This window comes from Thunnus maccoyii, chromosome 22 (assembly GCF_910596095.1).
Source record: "Thunnus maccoyii chromosome 22, fThuMac1.1, whole genome shotgun sequence".
Lineage (NCBI taxonomy): Eukaryota > Metazoa > Chordata > Actinopteri > Scombriformes > Scombridae > Thunnus > Thunnus maccoyii.
The window spans coordinates 12,753,296-12,776,786 of record NC_056554.1 but is presented as its reverse complement, the minus strand read 5'-3'; the positions used below and the strand labels follow the sequence as shown (position 1 = coordinate 12,776,786).

General features: G+C 39.1%; 3 protein-coding genes across 9 annotated transcripts; 1 reads left to right on the top strand and 2 right to left on the bottom strand.

The window, feature by feature from the left end:
- The first annotated feature begins 4,085 nt into the window (after nucleotides 1-4,085).
- LOC121889464 (eukaryotic translation initiation factor 5A-1) lies at nucleotides 4,086-11,039 on the top strand. 7 transcript variants are annotated; one of them, XM_042401437.1, is made up of 6 exons: nucleotides 4,089-4,578; nucleotides 6,499-6,671; nucleotides 6,815-6,919; nucleotides 8,581-8,712; nucleotides 9,022-9,094; nucleotides 10,828-11,039. In XM_042401437.1, exons 2-5 carry the CDS (start codon nucleotides 6,504-6,506, stop codon nucleotides 9,082-9,084), a joined length of 468 nt encoding a protein of 155 aa, XP_042257371.1. In that variant the 5' UTR covers nucleotides 4,089-4,578; nucleotides 6,499-6,503; the 3' UTR covers nucleotides 9,085-9,094; nucleotides 10,828-11,039. The 7 variants fall into 7 exon arrangements, with proteins under 7 accessions (XP_042257368.1, XP_042257371.1, XP_042257370.1 ...); XM_042401436.1 differs by having other exon boundaries at nucleotides 10,086-11,039; XM_042401433.1 differs by having other exon boundaries at nucleotides 9,760-11,039.
- gps2 (G protein pathway suppressor 2) lies at nucleotides 10,709-16,208 on the bottom strand. The gene is made up of 11 exons (XM_042401429.1): nucleotides 16,026-16,208; nucleotides 15,463-15,580; nucleotides 13,968-14,077; nucleotides 13,722-13,834; nucleotides 13,544-13,623; nucleotides 13,354-13,433; nucleotides 12,740-12,911; nucleotides 12,466-12,549; nucleotides 12,300-12,376; nucleotides 12,045-12,140; nucleotides 10,709-11,880 (listed from the first exon to the last, which is right to left on the bottom strand). The coding sequence occupies exons 2-11, from the start codon at nucleotides 15,554-15,556 to the stop codon at nucleotides 11,788-11,790; spliced, it is 999 nt and encodes a 332-aa protein (XP_042257363.1). The 5' UTR covers nucleotides 15,557-15,580; nucleotides 16,026-16,208; the 3' UTR covers nucleotides 10,709-11,787.
- Nucleotides 16,209-17,046: 838 nt separating this feature from the next.
- On the bottom strand, nucleotides 17,047-20,227 carry LOC121890155 (gamma-aminobutyric acid receptor-associated protein). Its single transcript, XM_042402442.1, has 4 exons — nucleotides 19,961-20,227; nucleotides 18,445-18,523; nucleotides 18,206-18,324; nucleotides 17,047-18,065 (listed from the first exon to the last, which is right to left on the bottom strand). The coding sequence occupies exons 1-4, from the start codon at nucleotides 20,048-20,050 to the stop codon at nucleotides 17,985-17,987; spliced, it is 369 nt and encodes a 122-aa protein (XP_042258376.1). The 5' UTR covers nucleotides 20,051-20,227; the 3' UTR covers nucleotides 17,047-17,984.
- Between the last annotated feature and the right edge of the window lie 3,264 nt (nucleotides 20,228-23,491).

The window sequence follows — 23,491 nt, the reverse complement described above, 5'->3', positions numbered from 1 at the left end:
CAGGAGAGCCCGAGGCGGAGTGTGATTGGCTGAGCGCGGCCGGCAATTGGGAGGGAAAAATTGACAGGTGGAGGGCAGGTATGACTAGGAGGAGCCTGATTTTATAACGGGAGAGGGTGTGTTGTTTTTTTCTCCAGGATGTTATCATAACGGTACATATTAAACAGGAGCACAAAGCAATAATCAGTTTAAAATTATTGTGTGTTTATGATAAGCCTTAACAGTTTATTTTAGTGGTTGTGAAAGACAAACAATCATACAGACAAGACATTGAATGCCTCATATCTCATGCTTGATTTAACATCACATGGAACAACTATAGACTCCTTTAACTGAAATTATTATGCCTTTGGTGCAAATTTGACTCTAAACCTGTCAAAATATGTCTGCAAGACACTAGTCCATGCAATAATACCACAATTACATTACAATCATTCACTCACACCAGTGAGTGAGAAAAACAGTCTTCACAATAAAAAAAGATGAGAAAAACATGACATATTAACAGTTTTATCTGCTGCTAAGGTGATATACGAATGTTTTGTTATTTAATTGTAATCCAGTCAATGATAGATCTATAAATTACTGTTCTCTGCAGGATGCTGGTTTTGGCAACATGAGCAGCTCATGACTGTAACAGCTGGAGAGTTATTTGACTGGGTTTATTACAATAAATCAGACTGTTGTGCTAAAATTGCATGAGATGTATTTCAGTGCATAACAAGTCAGCTCCAATCTCACCAATTTGCACTTTCAGACATCGATGCTGCAGCACAAATATCCCAAAACATATTTGTGCTTGTTATATATAAATATTTTCTCTCTTTTTTGTCAGTTTTTGCTTTTTATTTGTTGTCAACAAGTCTTGACAACCTGTTGCTTTGGTTCATCAGACAAATGCAGCCAGTAGAGGCAGAAAACTGTGTGTGACGAGATGATGATGAATTATATTTGGATGAAAATCTGTCTGATGAGAATATGAAGTTGGGATAAAATATGATATGCTAAGTGAGAAAAAAATCTCTCACCAAGCAATTACATCATCGTATTAATACTGTATCATATTACTGGAAAAACTGATCTAATTTCCTTGCCTCAGTCCTCTTATGGTTTTCTGCTGCTCTGCACTGGATGAAGCTCCGACAACATCTGGATTATTAAATGAGCATTATATGATGATTATAATCTTTAAATAAATATCCCCTCTAACTTTTAAATGCCGGTTTCCCCCGAGAGCTGGCTTGCTGTGGTTTCATGGACTTTAATAATAAAATTTCAGCTGTCGTAAGATTAAGAAGGTAATTTCTGAATATTTATTCTGGGGGTTAACCGTGCACCACAAGCCTGAGCATATAGGTCATACCCCTCCAGTTTCAAACCACTACATTTAACCCAGCAGCTTTAAGAACTGCCAAGTTCATCAATAACATTTGCTGAGCACAGAAGCCTCCCTCAGTCTCTGAGCAGAAAAAAAACACATTAATTAATTAAGTGTAATTATAAGTAACAGAGGGAATTACAGCCAGTGGAAAGACACACAGTCAGGACGATAGCAAAGTATTCAAAGATATAGGGAAGATTTCTTTCACCATTTCACCATTTCTTAAGTTCACTGAATGGAAAGTCCTGTGCAAACCCTGATCATAGACTGTAAAACATAAACCCTGACCTGCACTCTCTGTATGCTGCATATGGAAGAGAAGAGCTCGTTTTTCCCCCTTTAATATGCAAGTAAAGACAGTTTCTACCAGATATGATGCGCTATAAATATGGTCTCAATATGGCAGCAAACTTTGTGGAGCAAAGTGAAATGAATAACAAGGAGATATAAGTGTTTTAGTGAGAAAAGCCTTAATTAAAAAGCACAGCTGAACATTTTTATTCATTACAGACGCCTGTGAACAAAACAAGAGATGTGTGGATGAATCAGCTGCGTACAGGGAGGGCTCCTCTCAGAAAAGTCAATAAGTTCAGGACAAGAGATGATCAGTACATGATGCACTAGAATGAAAAGTCACGCATGCGCACAGTGTGCTAAATTGCCGAGGTTTGCGATTGGATGAAAGTAACGTCAAGCCCCACACAGTTAGCCACGAGGAGACCGGAAAAGTTGCAACTTCATCTTCAATGTAAAAGTGTGTTTATGTCAATTAAGGGGGAAAAAGAGAATATTTCTGTGCACATTTAAGTCTTCAAGAACAAGACAGATTCTCTCTTCTGAGCTTTAAATTCAATCATAATAAGAAGACGTTCAACAATTAAACAAATAATTTTTTTTTTTAAAAACTCAGAACATCTACAGAAGACTCTTCCTTCCACCACTATGTTATACAAAATGCCTGTGAGGGTATCGAATCAAAATGGTCATATATCACATTCAAATGTTTACTCAAGCAAATAAAGTAAACCAGTATTAACAGCAAATTGTAGTACCTGTACTAAGTCAAATGAATCCAAAGCTCAGTTTTGTGCTTAAAATGTGAGTAAACAACCACCAATACTATAAATATACTTTTTATCTCTAATTGAAGCACATCTAAAACAGGTGAAACCAAAATAATGTTGTATACACTGTATACAAAACAAATTAAGTATTAAAAATGAAGAATAAAAAGCTTTCAGACAGTATCATAACTTTACATTACTTACATATATTGTGTCACATTGTACTCTGTATTAGAGCATGATCAATATAACAGCACAGTTATTGTCTGACTTTAGTTTATCACAGATATATCAGTATTGGTGTTTGCATCAGCCTTTATGTAACAAGGTGCAACATGTTGCCATTAGATGGTTTGTCCATCAGATAACGTGGTCACATTTTTTTTTTTTATAATAAGGGATCATTATCAAGAATGTTTTTTATGTTATGTGTTAAACATACATATCTGCTGTCAATCGATAGCTTATATAAGAAAAAAAAAGAAGAAATTAGAAAACAGACTTTATTCATCACAACTAATTCCATTTAATCACAGTCAAAATATTAAACATTGTAAATTGAAATTATAATCAGGTCTTGTGACAGGAAATATAAAATAGAAGGACAATGACAATAAAATACGAATAACAATTAAAAAGAAAGTGAATTATATATATTTTCAATTACCTTTACTATACCTATACTAATTACCTATACTGCAATATCACACATCATATTATACTGAGATTACATTTATATTCTGGAGTACGATGTAGCAAAATAACTGACATTAAAGGTGCAGTTTGTAGAATTTAGTGGCATCTAGCAGAACAGACTTGGCAGAAATGGAATATAATATTCATATGTATGTTTTAATTAGTGTATAATCACCTGAAAATAAGAATAGTTGTGTTTTACCTTAGTGTTACCTTAGAATGAGCCCTTTATACCTACATAAGAAGCAGGTCCTCTTCTATGGAGGCCGCCATGTTGCACCACCATGTTTGTACAGTAGCCCAGAATGGACAAACCAAATACTGGTTCTAGAGAGGGCCTTGAGTTTTTTGCAAGCTTCGCGGCCACTGTAGGTTCTGCTACATGCTCGGAAGGGGGGGGGGGGGGGGGGGGGGTGCCTCTGATTGGCTGACCCTGCACCCTAACTCTAACCAACCTCACTCCTCATGCCTAACCTAACGAAGGCTATGAAGTACTAGCCAATCAGAGGCAGAGTAGGGTGGGTCATGACTATGATCTCCTGGGAAAAAAATTTGCAACCTCGCCACTTGATGCCATTAAATCCTACACAATGCACCTTTAAGCTTACAAACTGCCATCTCCATGACAACTGCTCAAACTCCATCCTCTGACGAAAAGATAAGATGCGGGTGAAAGCCCCCGAAAAAGCTAATAAGTGGACATTGAGTTATGTATTGAGTAATATATTTTGGGATTTTTAAAAAATATTTCTGTAAAAAAAAAAAAAAAGCAAGCTACAGACGATACAGGGGTGTCATGACGTCATAATACTGTTGTATTTAACACATGTAATAACACATTTAATCTGTACCGCACTTTTCATTCATAGTGAAACTCAAAATGCTACAGTATTGATAACATAAAGATAATAATAATAAAATCCTTCCTGAATAGACGCTTTTCAGACAGTTTTTGGGGGGGTTTTACTCTGATGGCTCCGACAGGAAAAGGAGTGTTAGACGTGCTCGGTGTTGTGACAGTGGTGAGGAGCTGGATGAGGGAGAGCCAGAGAAGGTGGAGTGCAGGCTGCAGACATACATACATACATACAGACACTCAGACATACATCCAGACATTCATAGCGGGGTCCAGGACTGTGCTGACTGCTCACGGTTGTGCGCCTCCGTAGCTACGAGGTGATCTGTACTCTGGATTACCAACCAGCAGGAGACGAGAGGAGAGTAGGAACGACTGCAATGAAAGAGGAATAAAGAGAGATAGCTTTAAAAAAAAAAGAAAAAAGAGGGGGGGAGCAACATCGCAAACGAGCCAGCGAGCAGGAGACAGACCCCGGCCAGACGCACGAACACAGGGCGGTAAAAGAGGAGGAAGAGGAGGAATTAAAGGGGAGAAAGGCTGCTAAGTAACACCAGAAGAGGAGAGCCATTATCACTAGGGTAAGTTCCCTATCATAACATCTAATAGACGGGGCGTGTTTGCGCCTGAGCAGACGAGTTATCCTATGCACATGTCTGTCTCAGGCTGTATTATGGTATATTCCCTTTAAACGCCCCCCGATGAAGTAATAACACCCGCCTGCTGCACAAGAGGAGCGGCTCCGGTCAACTTAACGAGCGCGTCTTTATGACCCAACCTAAAATAAATGGAAAATACCGCTCGCCTTTGTTTCATTGTTAGAAGCTTCTGAGTGTTTCCAGACTTGATTTGTCATTCATGGAGACTTTGTATCGCTGTCACACGCATGCCACTCAGCCCACAACATAACTAAACTTCACTGTATCGCCTCCTCTGTGCGCTGCTGCGCGCCGTAGCCATCGAGAGTATTATTAGCTTAGTCATTACTGTACAGCAGCGGGCCAAAAAATGCAACCAATGCACACATATCTGTGGGCGTGTTGACGCTCAGCGGGGAGTTAAAATAACCAGAGTCATTTAAACGAGAGTCTGCATCCACATTGGGGTTTGATGCATTGAAGGTTGTCATTTTGCCTTGAATCTCTTCGTCAGGAGGGCCTCGGCCTGAGTGCAGTCAGTCAGTGCGCATGGATGCGCCTCCGGGACACCGTCCCGTTTTTTATGCGTTACCGACGACGGGGCCGTGGCACGTCCTGTGCGCACTAGGCCGCAGTCAACACTGCGGACACACTGTACAACAAGCTGTCCCGAGGTGCGACTTTTCGCCCCGAGCATGAAATGTTTCATGTGTTCGTTTACACATCACGGGAGGTCGTTAAATATAAGTCACGCCTGCTAAACGTTTGATTTATGGGTCATTAGCGCGGATTAGCGGCCCCGGTTTAACCCGGTGACCAGACGTCCTAAGTGGGCAGTAAAAGTCACAACTTATTAGTCAGGGATGTGTTTATCTTTTAAACCCTGTCAGGTAGTTGTTAAACTTTTTACAGTGAAGTGTCAGTTATATTGTACTCGTGGCAGGTAGCTCTGCTGATCCACCGGGACAACACAGATATATAAAAAAAAAGTTGGACTGTGCAGCTTGTAACGAGCAGGTTTAAGGCGCAGCTTGTTCAAAAAAGTGCAGATAAATAAGTTCAAATTATAATGTTTACTTTGTGATAATGTTATGTTTTGCTTTTACAGCGGGACGAGGCTTGTAAAAGCACAACAGCATATGAATTAAAGTGTCATTTCCTCTGCAGCTTTGAAGTTTTAATTGGTGTCACTGGACAGCTCTCAGATTTCTTCTTCTGCTGATCTACAGTAGCTGACAGATATTCACCAATGCAGCTCTGACTGCTTGTCTTTTCATTACTAAATTAACATTGTAAAGTTGGATCTGACCTGAAAGTTTTTTTTTGTGTAGGTGTTGGTGCTTTCATGCAACATTTAGCTTATATAAACACAGTGGCTGATGATTCGCTCTCAGTGGGGAAAAAGTCATTAATATTGTGATTGTTAAAGACAAGCTGGTGAAGACTTGGGCTTGGTATTTAACCTCAGTACTTTTTTTTGGCACTGAGTATGGAAAAGTACAGAAAAGTACCAAAAGTTAGCATTGCCAAAGGTTTAGGCAAGGTTCTTGTTAGACAACTTTTAACATTTGAGAAGATTGGTTGATTTTGTTTAATTGGAAAGGGGTTAATTGAAAAAGTATCAAACTTTGGGATTGTATTGGCACTAGTATTGAAAAATGTAAAATACCCAGTTCTAGTAAAAGCATTCAGTACTCGTTTCACTCAGAGGTCAGAAATGTGTATCACTGATTTGTGATGCATCCATTCAGAACAGTTAAAGACAAATTTCACAGTATATCCTGATACTACAGTAATCATATCTGGCCTGATATCACAGTCGATATGAACTGTATTAATGTGTGTATCCTGTGACCTCTACAGCAGGCATGGCAGATGCAGAGCTGGACTTCCAGACGGGTGATGCCGGGGCATCCGCCACCTTCCCCATGCAGTGCTCGGCCCTGCGCAAAAACGGCTTTGTCGTGCTGAAAGGCCGACCTTGCAAGATCGTTGAGATGTCCACCTCCAAGACTGGCAAGCACGGCCACGCTAAGGTCAGTAATGGAAAACAAAAAACCCACTAAACGGTGCCAGATGATGATGACTCTACAGCTGCATCGATTTAAATCAGTCAGGTTACGAACGACTCCATTAGAGGCCTGATTGTTGGTCCTCTCTGCATTTTGTGCTCGTGCAGGTCCACTTGGTTGGTATCGACATCTTCTCTGGGAAGAAGTATGAAGATATCTGTCCCTCCACCCACAACATGGACGTCCCTAACATCAAGAGAATGGATTACCAGGTGAGACAGCTGCAGGACCGAGGAGGACTGCTGTTACCTTGTTAACTATTTCAGAGTGTTTGTGTGCTCTGTACAACTTCTTTCAAACTCAACAACACCAGTAGAAGCTCTTAATCCAGATTTAAGTCATATTATGTGATGTTACTTGTGTCATTTTCTCAGATTTTCTGTCCAGAAATCTGGGTCTGCATCCTGTATTGATCAGTGATAATTGTTTTCATGGTCTCCCTTTGCAGGGAATGAGTTATAACATTATAGTCACGACTTTGATATTCCGGTAATATTCACAAATACGCTCTGGTCTTTGATAAGTCCTAGATTTGGCTGCTGAGGGACAATTAGTGGTTGGATGGTAATTAGAAGAAGCCTGATGATTATTAGTCAGCTAAGAATCTCTTTAGTGAGAAAAAGCCCCAAGGAAGATGAGCTTTGCAGACATAAAGAAAGAAAAGAGAAGCAACAATCAGTAAATCTGGTACTCGAGTGAAGGGAAAAAGCTGGTTCATCTAGAAGTGACTGTTGGAAACTCTCATTCAGTCTTTTAGGTTGTTACTCAGCTTTAGCCGAAGCTCGATTCACTGTGAAACAGTGCAACAGAGCACATGAAGAAACCATATTAACATGTTTTAATTTTTTGTCAAAGTGATCATTGTGCAGTTACGCAGCTCAAAGCACAAATCGATCTGAAACGTCTCTTCTTATGGGGCGTTCACATGCTCGTTAGAAGCAGTAAGAACATCGATATATTAAGAAATGGCTGATGAACAGCGTTGCATTCATGAGTGAGGACAGTACTTCTTAAGAACCACTCAGCCCTAGAAACCAAAAAGTCACTATTAAAAAATATGAAAACAACAGAGGAAGTGTTTCTGTTTGTAAGAAAGTTTCTTTGGTTGAGCATAAACAAGACAGATGCTCACATAATTAACATACTTTTAATTACTTACAGCTGATCTGTTTATGATAGTGAATTTAAGGCAACACATTGACAGTCAAAAATGAAAAAGCCTGTCATACCAATGCTGTAAAAAAAAAACATAAAGATGATGATTTGTATTATAATCGAATATTTTTTCATTAAAAAGTAGCCAACCTTTAAATCTACACTGACTGATGTGTATAAGATCATTTTTCCTTCTCTTTGTCACCTTTGAAAATCCAATTATACACTTATGCACATACTGTATCTCTAATATGTTCATCCCAACCCATCATGTAATTTATACCAACATACTTCAGAGGAAATACAGATTTCAACCGATCAAACCAGTAGGATTAAAACGGTGCCAAACAAACTGCAGAGTGTGTTTATCACATGTAACATAATATGCATCCTTGTATGCCTGCTCAAGGGTAATAAAAATGTTTAAAATGTTATTTCTGCAGTGTAATATCATGCAACATTTAATTTCAAGTGTAATAGTGGGAATAGTTGTTAATGGTTCCAGGAGGAAATAACGTCAGTTGTGTTTGAAATGGACGTAAGCTGAAATGTTTGTTCATGAAATCAACTTTATGCATGCTACATAAAATTTATGAATCGCACATGCATACTTCGAAAACTACCAGTTGTAGAGATACACTTGATTAATCCTCTGCTTTCCTTTTTTTCCTCCCTCTGCCTGTATCACTCTTCCTCCCTCCTCCCTGCGCTCTCCCAGCTGATCGGGATCACGGATGGCTACCTGTCCCTGCTCCAGGACAGTGGGGAAGTGAGAGAGGACCTGAAGATCCCAGAGGGAGACCTGGGCAAAGAGATAGAGAGCAAGCATGATGCCGGAGAGGAAATCCTGGTCAGTACTGTAGTATTTTGTTATGTTCTGAAAAACAGGCGTCAGTTATGAACTTCTCTTGAAAACTAAACGAACCTTTCTGTTGGGTTAGGAAAGAGACATTTCAGTGTTCGGGAAATTGTAGCGACGTTGAACATGTTGACATGTTTTACAAGTGCATTTGCTAGAAAATTAAAGACTGTGAAAAAAATACATGAATCTGGTAGTTTGAGACTTTCAATAGAAAAACCAAACTGTGGTGTGAAGAGCATCTTATCCAAACCACACACACACACACATTAACAAATCCGCCTTGTTTTGACTCCTCAGATCACTGTTCTAAATGCAATGGAGGAAGAAGCTGCAATCGGCATCAAAGCGTTGGGTAAATAAGCCACCGCAGGTAAATACAGAGACACAGCTGTATCGACACACAGCTGTCCTCTCACCCCCCCCCCCCCCCCCCCCCCCCCCCCCCTCCCTCTAACCACCGCCTGACCCAAGCCTGCCTGAGGAGGAGCGTGTGTGTGTGCGTCATATAAAATTATATATGTGTGTGTGTGTGTGTGTGAGTTTGGGTGTTACACCCCAAGCCACCAGCATGTGCCATGCCAGTGCAGTATGTATGTGTGTGTGTGTGTGTGTGTGTGTGTGTGTGTGTGTGACGTCATGCAGTTCATCAGTGGAGCAAACGGGGGAGGTCGAGAAAAAGAAAACGCCACTTTAAAATGTTACATATATTTACAATTATACATTTCCGCTATACTGGAAATAGTTTCTCCATATTATTGCATTGCATAAGTATGTTTTTTTTTTTGTGTATATATTTGTTTGAACTGGACATATCGGTGACGAGCGGGAAATTTTATAACTGACGAAATGTAACTGAGTCAAAATTTGAAGCTTGTATGAAAGGTCGCTGGTTACTTACCTGCCCCTTCATTTGTTTTCATGTTAACACTATTATGAGCATGTGTACCTTTTATTTTTTATGTAGCACTATGGAATATAAATGAGAACTATTGTATTTTGGAGCAATGTTGTATTGTTTTTTTTTCCTGTGGCCAGCACTTCATTTTACAGCCTGATCTGATAACGCGACGCTGAACGAGTAGCCGTTCGCTTCCTGTATTTCCTGCTACAACTGTTGAAACTGTCTCCTGCACTTTCTTACCTGCAAAACTGTGGGGCTGTAGAATAAAGTGTCCACTAAAAAAAAAAAAAAAAAAAAAGAAAAGCTGTCGGTTGTGCAACGTTTCCTCCACAAAGGCTAGTTGAAACACTAATTGTCACTTTAAAATTCCTTTTTTTTCCATTTCTTTCTCTGATTTCTCACTTTTCTTCCTTTTTTCTTCTTCTTCTTCTCTTTTCTTCCCCTTGTAATTCTGTTTCAGGGGCAAAAACGAGATGCACTGGACCTGGGGGGAAAAGGAGGGGATGTTGCCTCGTCAATGCTATCCTCCCTCTTTTTTTTCTTTCTTTTATGTCTTTTCTTTGTCATACTCGCTCTCCCTCACTCTGTTTTCTGACCCGCTTTCGGGTTCAATTAGAACTTTTAATAATTGGAAATGTCAAACTGTAAAAAAACAAAACAAAAAAAACACCCCATGTACATGCACACATAACTGTAATAAAACAGTCCAGATGTATAAAGAAAATAGGTCAGACTTGTCAGAGGAAGGTTTCTAATGATTGAGTAGCGATTTGCCATCAGGGGAAAACTGGTGATAATGTCACAACTGTATTTTTTTTTTTTTTTTAAATATGTTCCCCTGTTTTATGAAGGGCTTCAACTCTAAATCTGTATTGTTCTGTTGAGGCTTGTTCAGCGTGTGTGTGCCATCCAGGATTGGTACTGAATACAAGACTAGATCATGTCTTTTCTGTATGGCACTTTTCTCTTGGTGATTCATCTGAACAAGCCTTCCTTGTTGTTTATTTTCTGGAACATGTATCACCTGAAACTTGTCTATTAAACAAAAGGTTACCAACATGGCGCACAGAGGTTTGGTTTCTATTTGTCTCAAGGCTTTAACAAAAAAAAAAAAAAAAGAAAGTGTCAAAGAGAAACAAAAACCCTGCTTCAAGAACATACAAATTCAGCCAAACCTCCATTTAACTTCATTCACTTCTTAGAAACTCCTTGGCAGAGACACCTCAGCCCGGGGGACTTCACACTGAGCTTGTTTGGAGAAAAAAACGACTGGATTGCAGAGTATTATTTGGAAGTACTCTTAGCAGACAAGTTGTGGCAGTTTGGTATCCTTACTTTGTGTTCATACAGCAAGTCCAAACTGTGCAGAATGTCTCCATGGCTAAAAACAATAAAGATGACACAAACTCTTGGATGTGGCGTTTGCTTATTTGTTTTTTTATTAAGCAACACAAAAGCTTTAAAACAGCAGAGACTTAAACTGCATTTTTTTTTTTTTTTTTTGCTGCGGAGGATGATGTAGAAACACTGAAAATCCTCCATGGGTTTTGTCAGAAAAACAGTCATGTTAACTGAATTTAAGGTAATGAGATTAACCAGAAGTCAGCAACACATTGAAATTGGGTCTTTCAATTAAGCTGCAGTGTTTCAGCTGTAGTAGTGTTCATTTAATCCACATACGCTAACTAAGTGTTGCTGTTTTTTTTCTTCTTTTTTAAAAATTTTTTATTTACTGCCGAGACACTGAACCCTCTGATGTTGTGATTATGAATGCTGGTATACAAACAATAGTCTCTGATTCATGCTGCCTTTGCTTTATACAACATATTAACATTTTCAGTGCACGTGAGCACCTCCAGAATGGCTTTACAGTGTAGGTAAAATAAGCTATTTTACAAATTCACATTGTTTGAAGTCATGTAGAAAAAAAAAAAAAAAAAAAAAATCAAAGCTGGATGTTTTACAGAAGCGCACGAGTTTAAAAGGGACAGCTGATCACTCATGAACAAAGTTAAAACAAAGCTCAAACAAGATACTGTACAAGAAATAAAACACAAATCTTATTATGGCAGAACTCATCCTAATGACTTTATTCGTTTTGAAGTCTTCGGCCCGTTTCCGATCCAACTGGGACGACGACGAAGGTTGACTGTGGCTGTGAGTTACTTGCTGTGGTGGTAGAACCTCTGCCCGCTCTGGGAGTGGGGGAGGAAGCCGTGGCGAGGAGCGCCCTGGGGAGAGCTCTGGAACGGGGCCTGGCAACGGAAACGGACGACAAACGTTGACAAATCAGGCGACAGATCTTTAGAAGCGTTTTTAAACAGTTTTCCCGGTAAAGGACGTACATCATGAACACAAACACATGGTGGCGGTAAAGGACGTGTGGGAGAGTTAAACACGGGGGGGGGGGGGGGTTCACCTTTGCAGTGGGGATCTGGACCGCCATCGATGGTGTGGGCAGCAGGCCTGGAGCAGAAGGATGCATGGCTGAGGGGTGCATGGGCCTCAAAGCACCCTGGGAGAACATCAGCGAGACACAGCACAACATATTTATCATCACATATGAATTCGACTTTTACTATTGTCATGTTCAGTTTAATATTTTCAAATTAGTGCATGTTTATGAGTCTTCAACAAGACAACACTAAAGCATCTATATTTTAAAAGCTCTTACTGCGTCAGTGAAGCCCGACTGTTGGTTGGCATGTTCCAGCTGCTTCTGGAGGGGTATTCCTGCTCCGGGGATGTATCCTGCATGAGATATAAAACTTACGTCAACTACAGAACCTACGTTAAGTTATTTCATAATTCCTTTGTAATATGACAACATGGGAACTGACCAGGCTGAGAGGTGAAGTGATTGTGGACAGGGTAGCCAGCCTGCTGGTGGGGGAGATACTGCATCGCCTGAAACGCAGACGCACCTGAAGGAGAGAGGTGCAGAGTAAGGAAATGATCTTTGAGAGTGCCAAAAAAAAAAGAAGCACCAATGACTTTATAACACTGATAAACAGAACAAACTGAACTCTAAAATCCACATTTGGAATCCACAAAGAGCAGATAACTGTGCATTAGTTTCTTGATGTTACAGATGTCGACACACACGTCCTGTACCTCTGATCTGAGAGCTGCTTGCGAAACTGACTGGTACAGACGGTCCAGGGGCGTAGGTGGAGGGATGCTGGGCTTGGGCCACTCCGTATGGCTCATGGACCCCCTGACTGCCGCTGAACTGCCCGTGCTCCGCTGAGCCCGAGCTGAACCCTGGCGTCTGATAGTGACGTGCCTGAAAGAAGAGGAGGAGGAGGAGGAGGGGTGAACATTAATCGCTCCTAAGTGTCTCTCTCTCCAGAAATATGTGCTTCTACTTCTGCAAACAGTTGAAAAAGACTATGAATATCAGAAAAATCTGAGAAATTCAACACTCCAGCGTTATCACCTGTGGAGAGAAAGTGACAAGTTGTATACATCTACATCGAACTGAGACATGTACTTTTCTCTCTAAATGCACTTTAATGCACTGTGCTGCTAAATGCTCTTTTTTTTTTTTTTTTTTCTCTTGGGAATTATATGTTTTTATAATTTCTTAAAGGGAATTTTTAGATATACAGTAAATCTTTCCTTTCTGTTGTTGCTGCACTGATGTGGGCTCGGAGGAACAGCATTACACAAGAAAATGAGAATAAACTAAATCCTGAAATCTTGAGGTGAAACACTCCTTCACTCACTGGAATCACAGCAGCTGGGAACAGCTGTTTGCTTCGTTCTCCGAGCAGCGCACCAGGTCGACTGTGACTGACCGGACTGCCTGAAAGAGACGAAGAAGATAAAAAGGATCAGCTGACTAATAATAATTATGTCAAAAGGATAATGACTATTTCTCCACATGAGAAATGATTGTAGGAACTTAGAACGTACCTTGAATGCTGAGGAGGTGCTGCCCTGCGTGCATGGGCAGACTGGGCTGGTAGCTGGCTGACGTCAATGTTGTGATGTCACTAGAGGACAGGAGGTACAGAAGCTCGTTAACATCCTCACACAACATTTGCTCTTAACTTTGGGAATTTTAAAACAGAGGCACTGACGTCCTGATTACCTCTGCTCCTTTCTGCGTCTTTTCTCCTCTTCATGAAGTACTTTCTTGAGTTGTAAGAACAGCTGGTGTTTCTCTTCTTGGAGTCCCTGAAGCTTCTCCCCCATCTTCATTACCTGAAGTTGAGATTTAGGTTCAGAATGTAAGAAAACATACTGCCGTATATCATTTCTCCCAACCCAAAGTGAGACAGCAAACGTCAAACTTCTGAGCAGTTTGTGTATGTGTTTTTTTAAGTAGTTTTCCAACCTGTTCTTTGGTTTCCTCCAAGGACATCCTCTCCTCTATTTCTTTTGTCCTCTTCCTCTCTTCCTCCTCCTTCATCTTCTGCTCCATCATTTTGTCCACTTCTTCCTCCTCTGAAAAAAGGATTTTTGTGTTGTTCAGTGGAGGAAAACATATTAAAATCCCTTACTTTAAACAAAAAGAGGCAACAACACAATACAGAAATACTCAATTAAAAATCCTACCACTAAAGTAAAAGTAAATGTTATAACTATAAGATTTACTTAAGTATAAAAGTGGACATATTCATTCTTTAGAGCCTAAGTTTTCAGAGAGTTAAGTGTTTATCTACTAACATGTTAGTTCAGTTCAGTTAATCTAAATCTAAATCTAATTTAATCCAATGCAAACTCTGCAATAAAGCAGTATCCAGTTTTTGGTGAGTTTTGCTGTTCTTATTGCATTATACCGAGAGGAATTCATAAAGATATTTGTTTACATGTAGAAAAAAAATACTAAAAAAACACCTTTAAACATCGCATTACACTATACTAAAAGGATTTGTTATGTTTTGTCCACCAACTCTAATTTTGGTGGGAAAGTTTTATATTACACATCAATATAACGTACAAACTTATAATAAACTGTATTTCTGGGGGAACAGAGAGAACTGTATATTTGGGAAAATGATGCATAGATTCTGGTGTTTATGCTAGAGTTGAGAGGCTGCCCTCATTTTTGACTTTCCATATATTAAAGGATAGGTTCATGGTTTTTCAAGTCTTTCTTAAAACAACAGTCAGGTGTCCATATGAACATTAAAAGAGGTTTTTCTCACTGTAATCATTTCTCCTGTTCATACTATTATAGACTATTAAAAGATTCCCGTAAAGTGTACTTTCAATGTAAGTGATGAAGGCCAAAATCCACAGTGTGTCCACACAGTCGTTTTGTGCAAAAATGTATTTAAAAGTTTATCTGAAGCTTATATGAGGCTTCAGCAGTCTGAGTTAGTCAAATCAAGTGGATATCTGACACATTTACAGTATTTTTTTGTATCAAAATCCCTCTTTGTGTTTCCCTGTTGAGCTGTGGCGGAAGTATAGTAATAAAAAGAGGAACTTTGATGGTAAAAAGACTGTAACGTTGAACGATATCTACTGGATTCGACTCATTTGGACAGACTGAAGCTTCATATTAGCTTCAGATAAACATTCAAATACATTTTTTGCACAGACGGAGGATTGTGGATTTTGTCATCCCATCACTTACATTATAAGTGCATTATGAGGGGATCTTCTAATGGTCAGTATGAACAGGAGGAATGATTACAGCAAGAAAAACACGTGTCAATGTTCATTTGGGTACCTGAATATTGTTTTAAGACAGACTTTAAAAACTGTGAACCCTTCCTTTAAATGCCAAATTGGAACTAAATTGCAAAACAAAAAGATTATTCAATACTTGTACACTTCTGGCATTTTTACACCACACAGACACACACACAGTGACAGCACACCTTGTCTCTTGCGCTCCCTCTCCCTCATGATGTGTTTGTGGAGGGCTCTGGCCATCGCGTTGGACAGCTTGGGTCTCTCCAGCAGGGCGGGCATGGTGACAGGCAGTGGAGGGGCCAGCTGATTTTAGGGTCGAAATGTCAGTTTACAGTTGTGCAAATTTACAAGGAATAGCTCAGATACAGTTTACGGAGTCAAGAGAGGTCTCAGTAGTGAGTGTAACCGGTAGAAATGCCCGCTACATGGATGCAGAAGCATATTCAGTCTCATAAATGCAGCCATCAGTTAGAGAAAGGCCTAAGTTAGCTGCTACTCGGCTAAGACAGCATTACTAACTCTAGCTGCTCTTAACTGATAGTATGTTGTAGTGTCATCTGTCAGTGGACACAAGATAAAATTGCATGGAGCTTAAACATGCAAATTGGCGGCAACAATGTTATTTTCAACTGTGCAAGAGGGCAAATATGAACTGTAGTTAGCTTGTCGATTAGCATCAACGCTACGCAGTTCATACCATCTGTTCTAACGTTTCTTTACTGTGATGAAATACGAGAAAAAAACTTACTTTTGTTGCTTTGTGGGTCGTTTAATAAGAATTTAACCGTCTTGCGGTTTAAATATGAGGCCACTTGGCTGCGTCTGGAGCAGTTAAACAAATTAAAATCAAAACTTCTCCCTTAAAACATAAACAGACGGGAGAGGTTTTTCTGCCCGGGTGATAATGTTGAGCTTCCGGTGCCACGTTTTTTTCCCCCCTTCGAATTGCATTCTGGGTCTTGTAGTTTATCATTAGAGTCGTTCTGAGATTCTCCAAAGCTGCCCCTAATTACTAAGACGTTTATATTGAATATTATATATATTGTATATATATTTTGATCATTTTACTGCGTAACTCACATGGAAGAAGTCTAACAGATATCCCTCTTTATATTAATTTCTGCTCAAATTTAAAGCAAAGATGAATAGAAAAACAAAAAAACTTCATCCTGATATGTTGACCTATATTGAATTATCTCTTGTACATTTAAATTTACTATATTTATTTTTGCCTAGCTCGTTTTTTTCCCTCTATATATCTTGTGCCTAATTTCGTCATCTCAGTTGTTGTTCCCCTTGTTCTGTAAATTGTTTAAGTAATTTTATATTGCTTAATAAAAGCTGTAGAAAAAAACTCTCATGCTTAGTCAAACCAGCTTCTTGGACAAGAAACAACAAATAGGAGTGGCCTTGTGTAAGTAGGACAAGCACACAATATTTGAGCAGCCACAGTAGTTGATATGATAACACATCTTATTCAAATACGGCATCAAAATCTATGAAAGTTAAACTGAACCACCAACTCAGAATAACACAATAAATGACCTTATAGCACTGACACGATCCGTATCAAAAGTATTATACACTTGTGATTTTGGACAATATAAATAAAATGGATTTGATTTATGTAAAGACTTGATGTCTTTATCTAGCCAGGTTGCAGTCTATACCAAAACTATATGCAAACGGTGAGCCTTTCACAAGAGTAATAATTAAAAAAAAAACAATAAACAAAACTCTTAAGATATTCAATAAAGACAAGAAACACATTAGCTTTTCATCACATTTTATCATGTATGGTCATGAGTGGAGAGAAAGAGCCAGTAATGCAGCTGTATACAGAGTTCAAATCTTTTTTTAAAAAAAAAAAAAAAAAAAAAAAAAAGGAGACAAAACTTAAAAAAAAGAGAAAATTGCACTCAGCTTTACAATACCTTTAGAAATTAAGCCATCTAAAATTAACAATAATAACAACAATAATCATAGTAGCAGTCAACATAATAGTCTTACCACTGAAAGCAGAGGATGATTGTTAAGTCTGAATTCTATGATACTCCTTTGCAAAAAAAGATGCGGGGCAGTACGCTAAATCCTCATTCACCAACTTCATAGTGGCTGGTGACATCAGTTTCTTCTAGGAAAAGAACTGCTGCAAAACAGTTATCCTTTACTCTGCTAGAGACAAAATAACCCGCCGTCAACTGGTGGATGCTATCAAATTCATACCCGAAACTCAAAAACACACTTTTATCTTCCTGCAAGCTTGTCAAAACTGAACAACCAATACTTGAACTATCGTCATTATCAACAAGAGCTGATTTGAACTCACATACAATGTCTTTTTTTTTTTTCCCTTAACCCTGGAGTAACTATAAGTACGGCCTAGTCCTAAAATTATTTCATCATTCTTTCTCAGTTTTTTTTTTTTTTTTTCTCAGTAAAGTATGATCAATGATGACACTAGAAAAACAACTGGCCATGAGACCACGTAACCAAAGTCGCTATTAAAAAGAAAAGTGGAGGCAAATACAATTCAGACTGCAGAATAATAAAGACGTAAATGAACATGTTTTACTCTGGGAACTCTAGGCTGCTGAGCTGGATTTAATATTTAAATGAATGAATGGTTGAGGTCTCAGAAAGGTGGGTAGTGGTTGGGGGTGTGGAGGGGGGTTGGGAGAGGGGGAGGCGGGGGGTAGTAGCGGGATCAGATTTCCCTTTGGCTGTTCCCATACACACTCTCATCACTGTAGGCAATGTAGAGGAAAAAGTCCTCTTCATGATGCTCCTGAGAAAGAGAGTTAAGAGAAAAAAGATGTTAAAAATGTAGAAGGAGGCTCAGATTAATGTAAGTAAGAAACAAAAACATAACACGCTGGTAGAGATTTAGTTTGAGAGCGGTTTAGTGAGGTAGAAAAAGAGTCTCACCTGGTACAACAGGCCCATGGTAGCTGAGGTGGGTGGAATGACATTGTTTACAAAGAAGAAGAGAGCATCCTCGGCTCGCAAGTGGATTCTTTTCCGGATGAGGAAGTAAAACTGGCCCACTGAAGGAAAAAAAGGATAAAATATTGTGGAAAATTCATATGTTACTGTGACATAGTTCTGACATTTCTCAAGAGATCTGGCACATGTTCATATCTGTTTAAAACTGTGTGTGTGTTTACCTGTCAGGTCGGAGGGGACAAGGTATTTCTTCTTGTCCAGATCTCCTATTCTGGCTTTGGGGGCTTTCTCCACGATTACCTGAACAAAAGAGGAATAAAAACTGTTGCAAAAACATGTCCTGAGCAAATAAATCTTGTACATTTTCCACCGAACAAAGGCTGTATATATTGAGTGAGAGATACTTTAAAAGTATGTTTCACCTTTCTCAGAAAAGGGATCTGAGAATGCACTACATTTTCAGTCAAGCGAGACCTGAAATATATTTAATCCAGATGTTAAAGAAAAAAATTCCCCTGGTATTTTGTAGTTAGTTAGAAAGAAACCAGGTATATTTCTATGTTCACAGTTTATACCTAGGATTTCATTACAGAGGACTGGAGGAAGGGCAAAAATGAAATTATTAATAAGTTCCCACTCTTTGGTCTAAAATTAGGAATTTGTAAAATACTTTCAGCCCACAAACCAAGCAGTGACGCACTGTAGAGCCTAAAAGATGAGCCGATGGGCAGAAAATCATCAGCAAATTTTTGTTTTGTTTTGTTTGGGATATTTGATTTATTGTTTAAATAATTTTCTTAAGCGTAAATGTCAAAATCTGCTCATTTCAACTTCTTAAATATGAATATTTTCTGTTTTTTTAGTCCTCTATGATAGTAAAATGAATATGTTTGGGTTTTAGGCTACTGGTCGCACAAAACAACAAATTTTAAAATACTATTTTGAGTTCTGGGAACCTGCAGATCAAATGATTGATTAATTTCAGATTAATTGACAGTCAAAAATAAATTGTTATTTGTAGCCACACATAGTATGAAGTTCAGTCTAATCTGTGGCTGATAACAGCTGTAAAACATGAAAGACAGTGAAACTAGATAACTATAGAGACAAGTCAAGCTCGTCATACATTACAAAAAGCCCCAAAGCACATTAATCTGCTGACAGTTTGATTTTTTTTTAGACTCTAGACAGTCTAGTCCGGCCAGTTTAAGGGGTAAAAGACCAAAGAGTGACTGTGGAGCTGCGTACAATCCACCTACAAGATCCCGAGCGACGTAAACAAGTATCCTGTCTGTCTGTTGACAACAACTATTTTAAGGTGCGCTGCTGTTAGCATAACGTTACACCCAGCCACCTCTCCATAGTCACTTCAGACTGTATGTCTTTCACTATATCAACCACCTAAGTCGTTATAACCTACAAGATGTTAAATTATTTAAGACAAAGGCTATTTCTCTCCAGTTATTTAGAGTATATTACAATAATAAGTCAATCACAAAAGGATTACACGAAGCTAAATAACGCTATTACTAGCTGGCCTGTTCAGTGCGGCCATAATTCTCGATGGCTAACGTCTACCACTGTTTGTTTACTAACGTGGCAGCCAAATAGAGACAGAGATAAGAATATTATCAGTATGTAGGATTAAACTATACCACTATATTTCGAAAATAAGTGCGTACACCATCTGTCAAAAACAATCAGCCGTGCTCCCCCAAGCTAACGTTAGCTACTTACTGGTACCCTGTCCGGATACTTCTTCCTTATTTTCTCGCCCTCGGACCGCCTTTTCTCAAAAGGGTGCTCCTCTTTGTATTGAAACTTCATCGTGACAAAAGAGATGACAGACAACAAGTCGTCGGTCACTCCAGGGGGGTCTTAAGATAGCGGTAGATTCGTTCAAGGGACGGCTGGAATCGCTGACACACACACACACACGACAGAAACAAAACGATGCTAGCTCGCTTTAGCTTGCCACAGCTGTTTTCCTAGTGCGACGGCGGCGGAGGGATACAATAACAATATGACGTAGAGGGGAGAGTCTAGTCCGCAGGCTGTATTTAAACGCTATTACAAACTACTTTATCGACTATTGTGAAGGAATAATCAACATGTATCTAAGAGTTTTTGTATTGACCAATTTCTGGGATTATTTAAATGCAACGCTGATATTTTTTGTGGGACTATTTTATTTTGATCAACCGCCGCGCGTAAAGACGCAGGGTAGGGCGGTGAGGAGGCATCTGTCCTTGTCATATGACCGAGGCCCAGCTAGTTAGTTAGCAGCCACAGGGAGGAAACTCAAAAACATGCGATATGGAACTGTGAGCGTGGCAATACAGATCATTGGTGCTCTAAATCTGTTCCCAGATACATCCAGTAGAAAAAGGTGTTATTGTAAGTTAACGGTGTATTCGTTCATTATCCGAGCGCAGTGCTGATTAAAGACTCAATTTGGATTGAAGTTTCGAAATTTCCACTCTTGCAACAACACCAGACAAGTAATAACAAGTCACTTCATCCTGTGAACCCGATTTAAGAAAAAAAATATAAATGAAAAAATTCCCTTGCTGTGTCATTGGGGAAGGCTCTCTTCCAGGTTCAGTGCTGTTCTGTATCTGTGGCTGACGAAATGCAAAATAATGTCATTTTAAGTATCACAATAACTTCCTAATTTAGTTCCTCACCTTTTCATATGGCTAAATTCACCTGATGGGGTTAATAGCTAATGGGCCCCTTTTGTTCTTTCCACTCTTTTACCAATTTGTAGTATGACCATTTGATAAAACACTCAATTCATTTAAGCACATGACTGAAATAATTAGCACAAATCAGTTGACACGCAATAACAATGGAGCTTTCAGGGGCCTCTGGAGTTTTGGGGCCCCAAAGTAAGCAAGCCTTGTCCTTTTTGGCATGTGATGCCAAACCAAAACAAAGAAAAGTCTTTACTGACTGAGTAACTTGTATAGATCTAAAAGTCTTTACTGACTGAGTAACTTGTATAGATCTAAACTGCTGAACAAATTCTCTTCCTTAGCAAAAAAATAAATAAACGGTTTAATTAGATCCATGATGAACCTCATAGTTCAACACAATGAGAGAGAGGGACATCTGTACAGATTTTGAATTGGAAAGTCTTAGTGCCAATATAAAATGTAATGACAAGTTGATAGATCAATGGCAGCCCAATGATCTAAGACACACTGGACACACAATGTTTCTATGTCATACATATCATTCAAGAGTGATTTTCCTCATTTGAATCATCAGTCCTGAAGATGTTAAATCACTCAGTAACCCACAAGAAAAAAAGATTACATAAAAGTCTGAATTTGTGAAGCAGAAACATAATTTTCTGTAAAGGTTGTACCAATTTAAACCACAGTTCAGTCACTACTAACAAAATACTATCAATATTTTTTAAAAATAGTGACATATATTTTCATACAGACTAAAGTAAGTCTGAAAATGTTTTAAACCAGATTTTCAAATGTTTTTTTCCTGAAACACTCCGGGGAAAATTTGTTATTGAAAAAGTTTATTGCGCAACAGACCCGCAGCTCCATACTCGCTCATGTGACATCTCCACCTAAACCGCCCTCTATGCTTCATACTCATATGACAGTTTACGCTGATTAAGGTGACAATCAGATAGATTATATAACTCTAAAAAGTCCCTCTTGTGTTCACACGCTGTTCTCTCTCACAAAACAGAGGGTGAAACAAACCTACAGATCATTAACCATTTTAGATGATACAATTTGTTTTGTTTTTTTTAAATTTACTAGGTCCTGACCGACAGTATTCTAACTAATTTACACTCTTTTCATCATAGTACAATGTCATAAACTCTTCCATGTCAGAGATTTCTGATTACAGGAGTTATTCTGCTCTCACAGCCATATTGTGGATTTTACTTAAATTATGAGCACACTACATCATAAACATACATTTCTGATGACGGAGTTGGAAATAAACTGTCCCAAAAAGGCTCACATGCTCTTTCTCTCCTTGCCTGCTTTCCATATTTCACTGGTGGTTCATATCTAATTCAGAGGACCACTGTTGGCACACGATGCAACCGACAGCACACAGGACAACCTGTCCTACTCTTCCTATCTCAGTCTCTTCCAAGATTACTTCACCCCTCCAGCAGTCCAAACCTGAACTCATATGTCGGTGCCAGGAAGGATTTTCTTACTTGACGTGTCTTGATTTATGATGTAGCACTTGTTTACATACCACTCCTAATTTCTTTTCATTGCAGCAACCATTCTGCTGTAGGTAACCGGAGCACATTTATTAAAATGCCAGATAGGGACGACTGAAAATGCCGCATGATTCACCTGCATCCCCCACACGGTTAGTTTCCACAGTAATGGGCTTAAGCTGCAATGAAAGTGTAGGAGGGAGAAGGAGGAAAGAGTCTTTCCCCCCGGAAGCCCCTTCTCCTGGGAACCCATTGACGCACACGGATCAGGTGAGATTTAAAAAAGGTGGAAGGTGTGACTGGATTGGAAATGAGTATGTTTTCATATAAAGTAAAGCGAAAGAGAAAGAGGGCATGTTTGCCATTTCAAGCTTTTGGTTTTACTTTAAAACCCTTGTGAGGAGGTCGAGGTGTTAATAACACCTTATATACTAGTAAACTCTTTTGCCTGTTCCTGCTCCACGGTGCCTGAAATTTCAGGAACATATATGCTGCTTGATCAGTTTGGATGCTAAGACTGATGCTAGGTGTTAGGAAACTTACCTGTTATATGTCATAAAGGGATTGGGAAAAAAAACAAACAGTGAATGGCATCAGTATATTTCCTGATTTTCTTAAACAAGGTGCGACCACAGCAGGTATAACTATTTAAAACACAAAAATCACCAAGATGTGCAATATCATAGAGAGACACTACAGCTGATATGACAGTACAACAGCCTTAAATTGTGAGGTAAGAGTGTGTCCATGTAGATTCTTTCAATAAGAGGAAGGGGACAAAAATGCCACTCTTCAAACTCTGGTGCTTTTTACAAAACAAAATAAAATTAGTTTGTCTTTTGAACAGAAGAGAAATACTGAGCAGACAGATGCAGTTTTCTGTTACACCACATGATGGCAGCAGATTATCAGCAAAAAAAAAAAGCCCAAAAAACCCACAAGCAGCTCAGTCTGCCTGAGCTTCTCTCACCCCGTTAAAGTCAGTTAGAAGCAAAATGTTACGCCTCAAACGATACAAAAAAAGACGGCAGAATGAATTGCGATAAAAGAAAAAG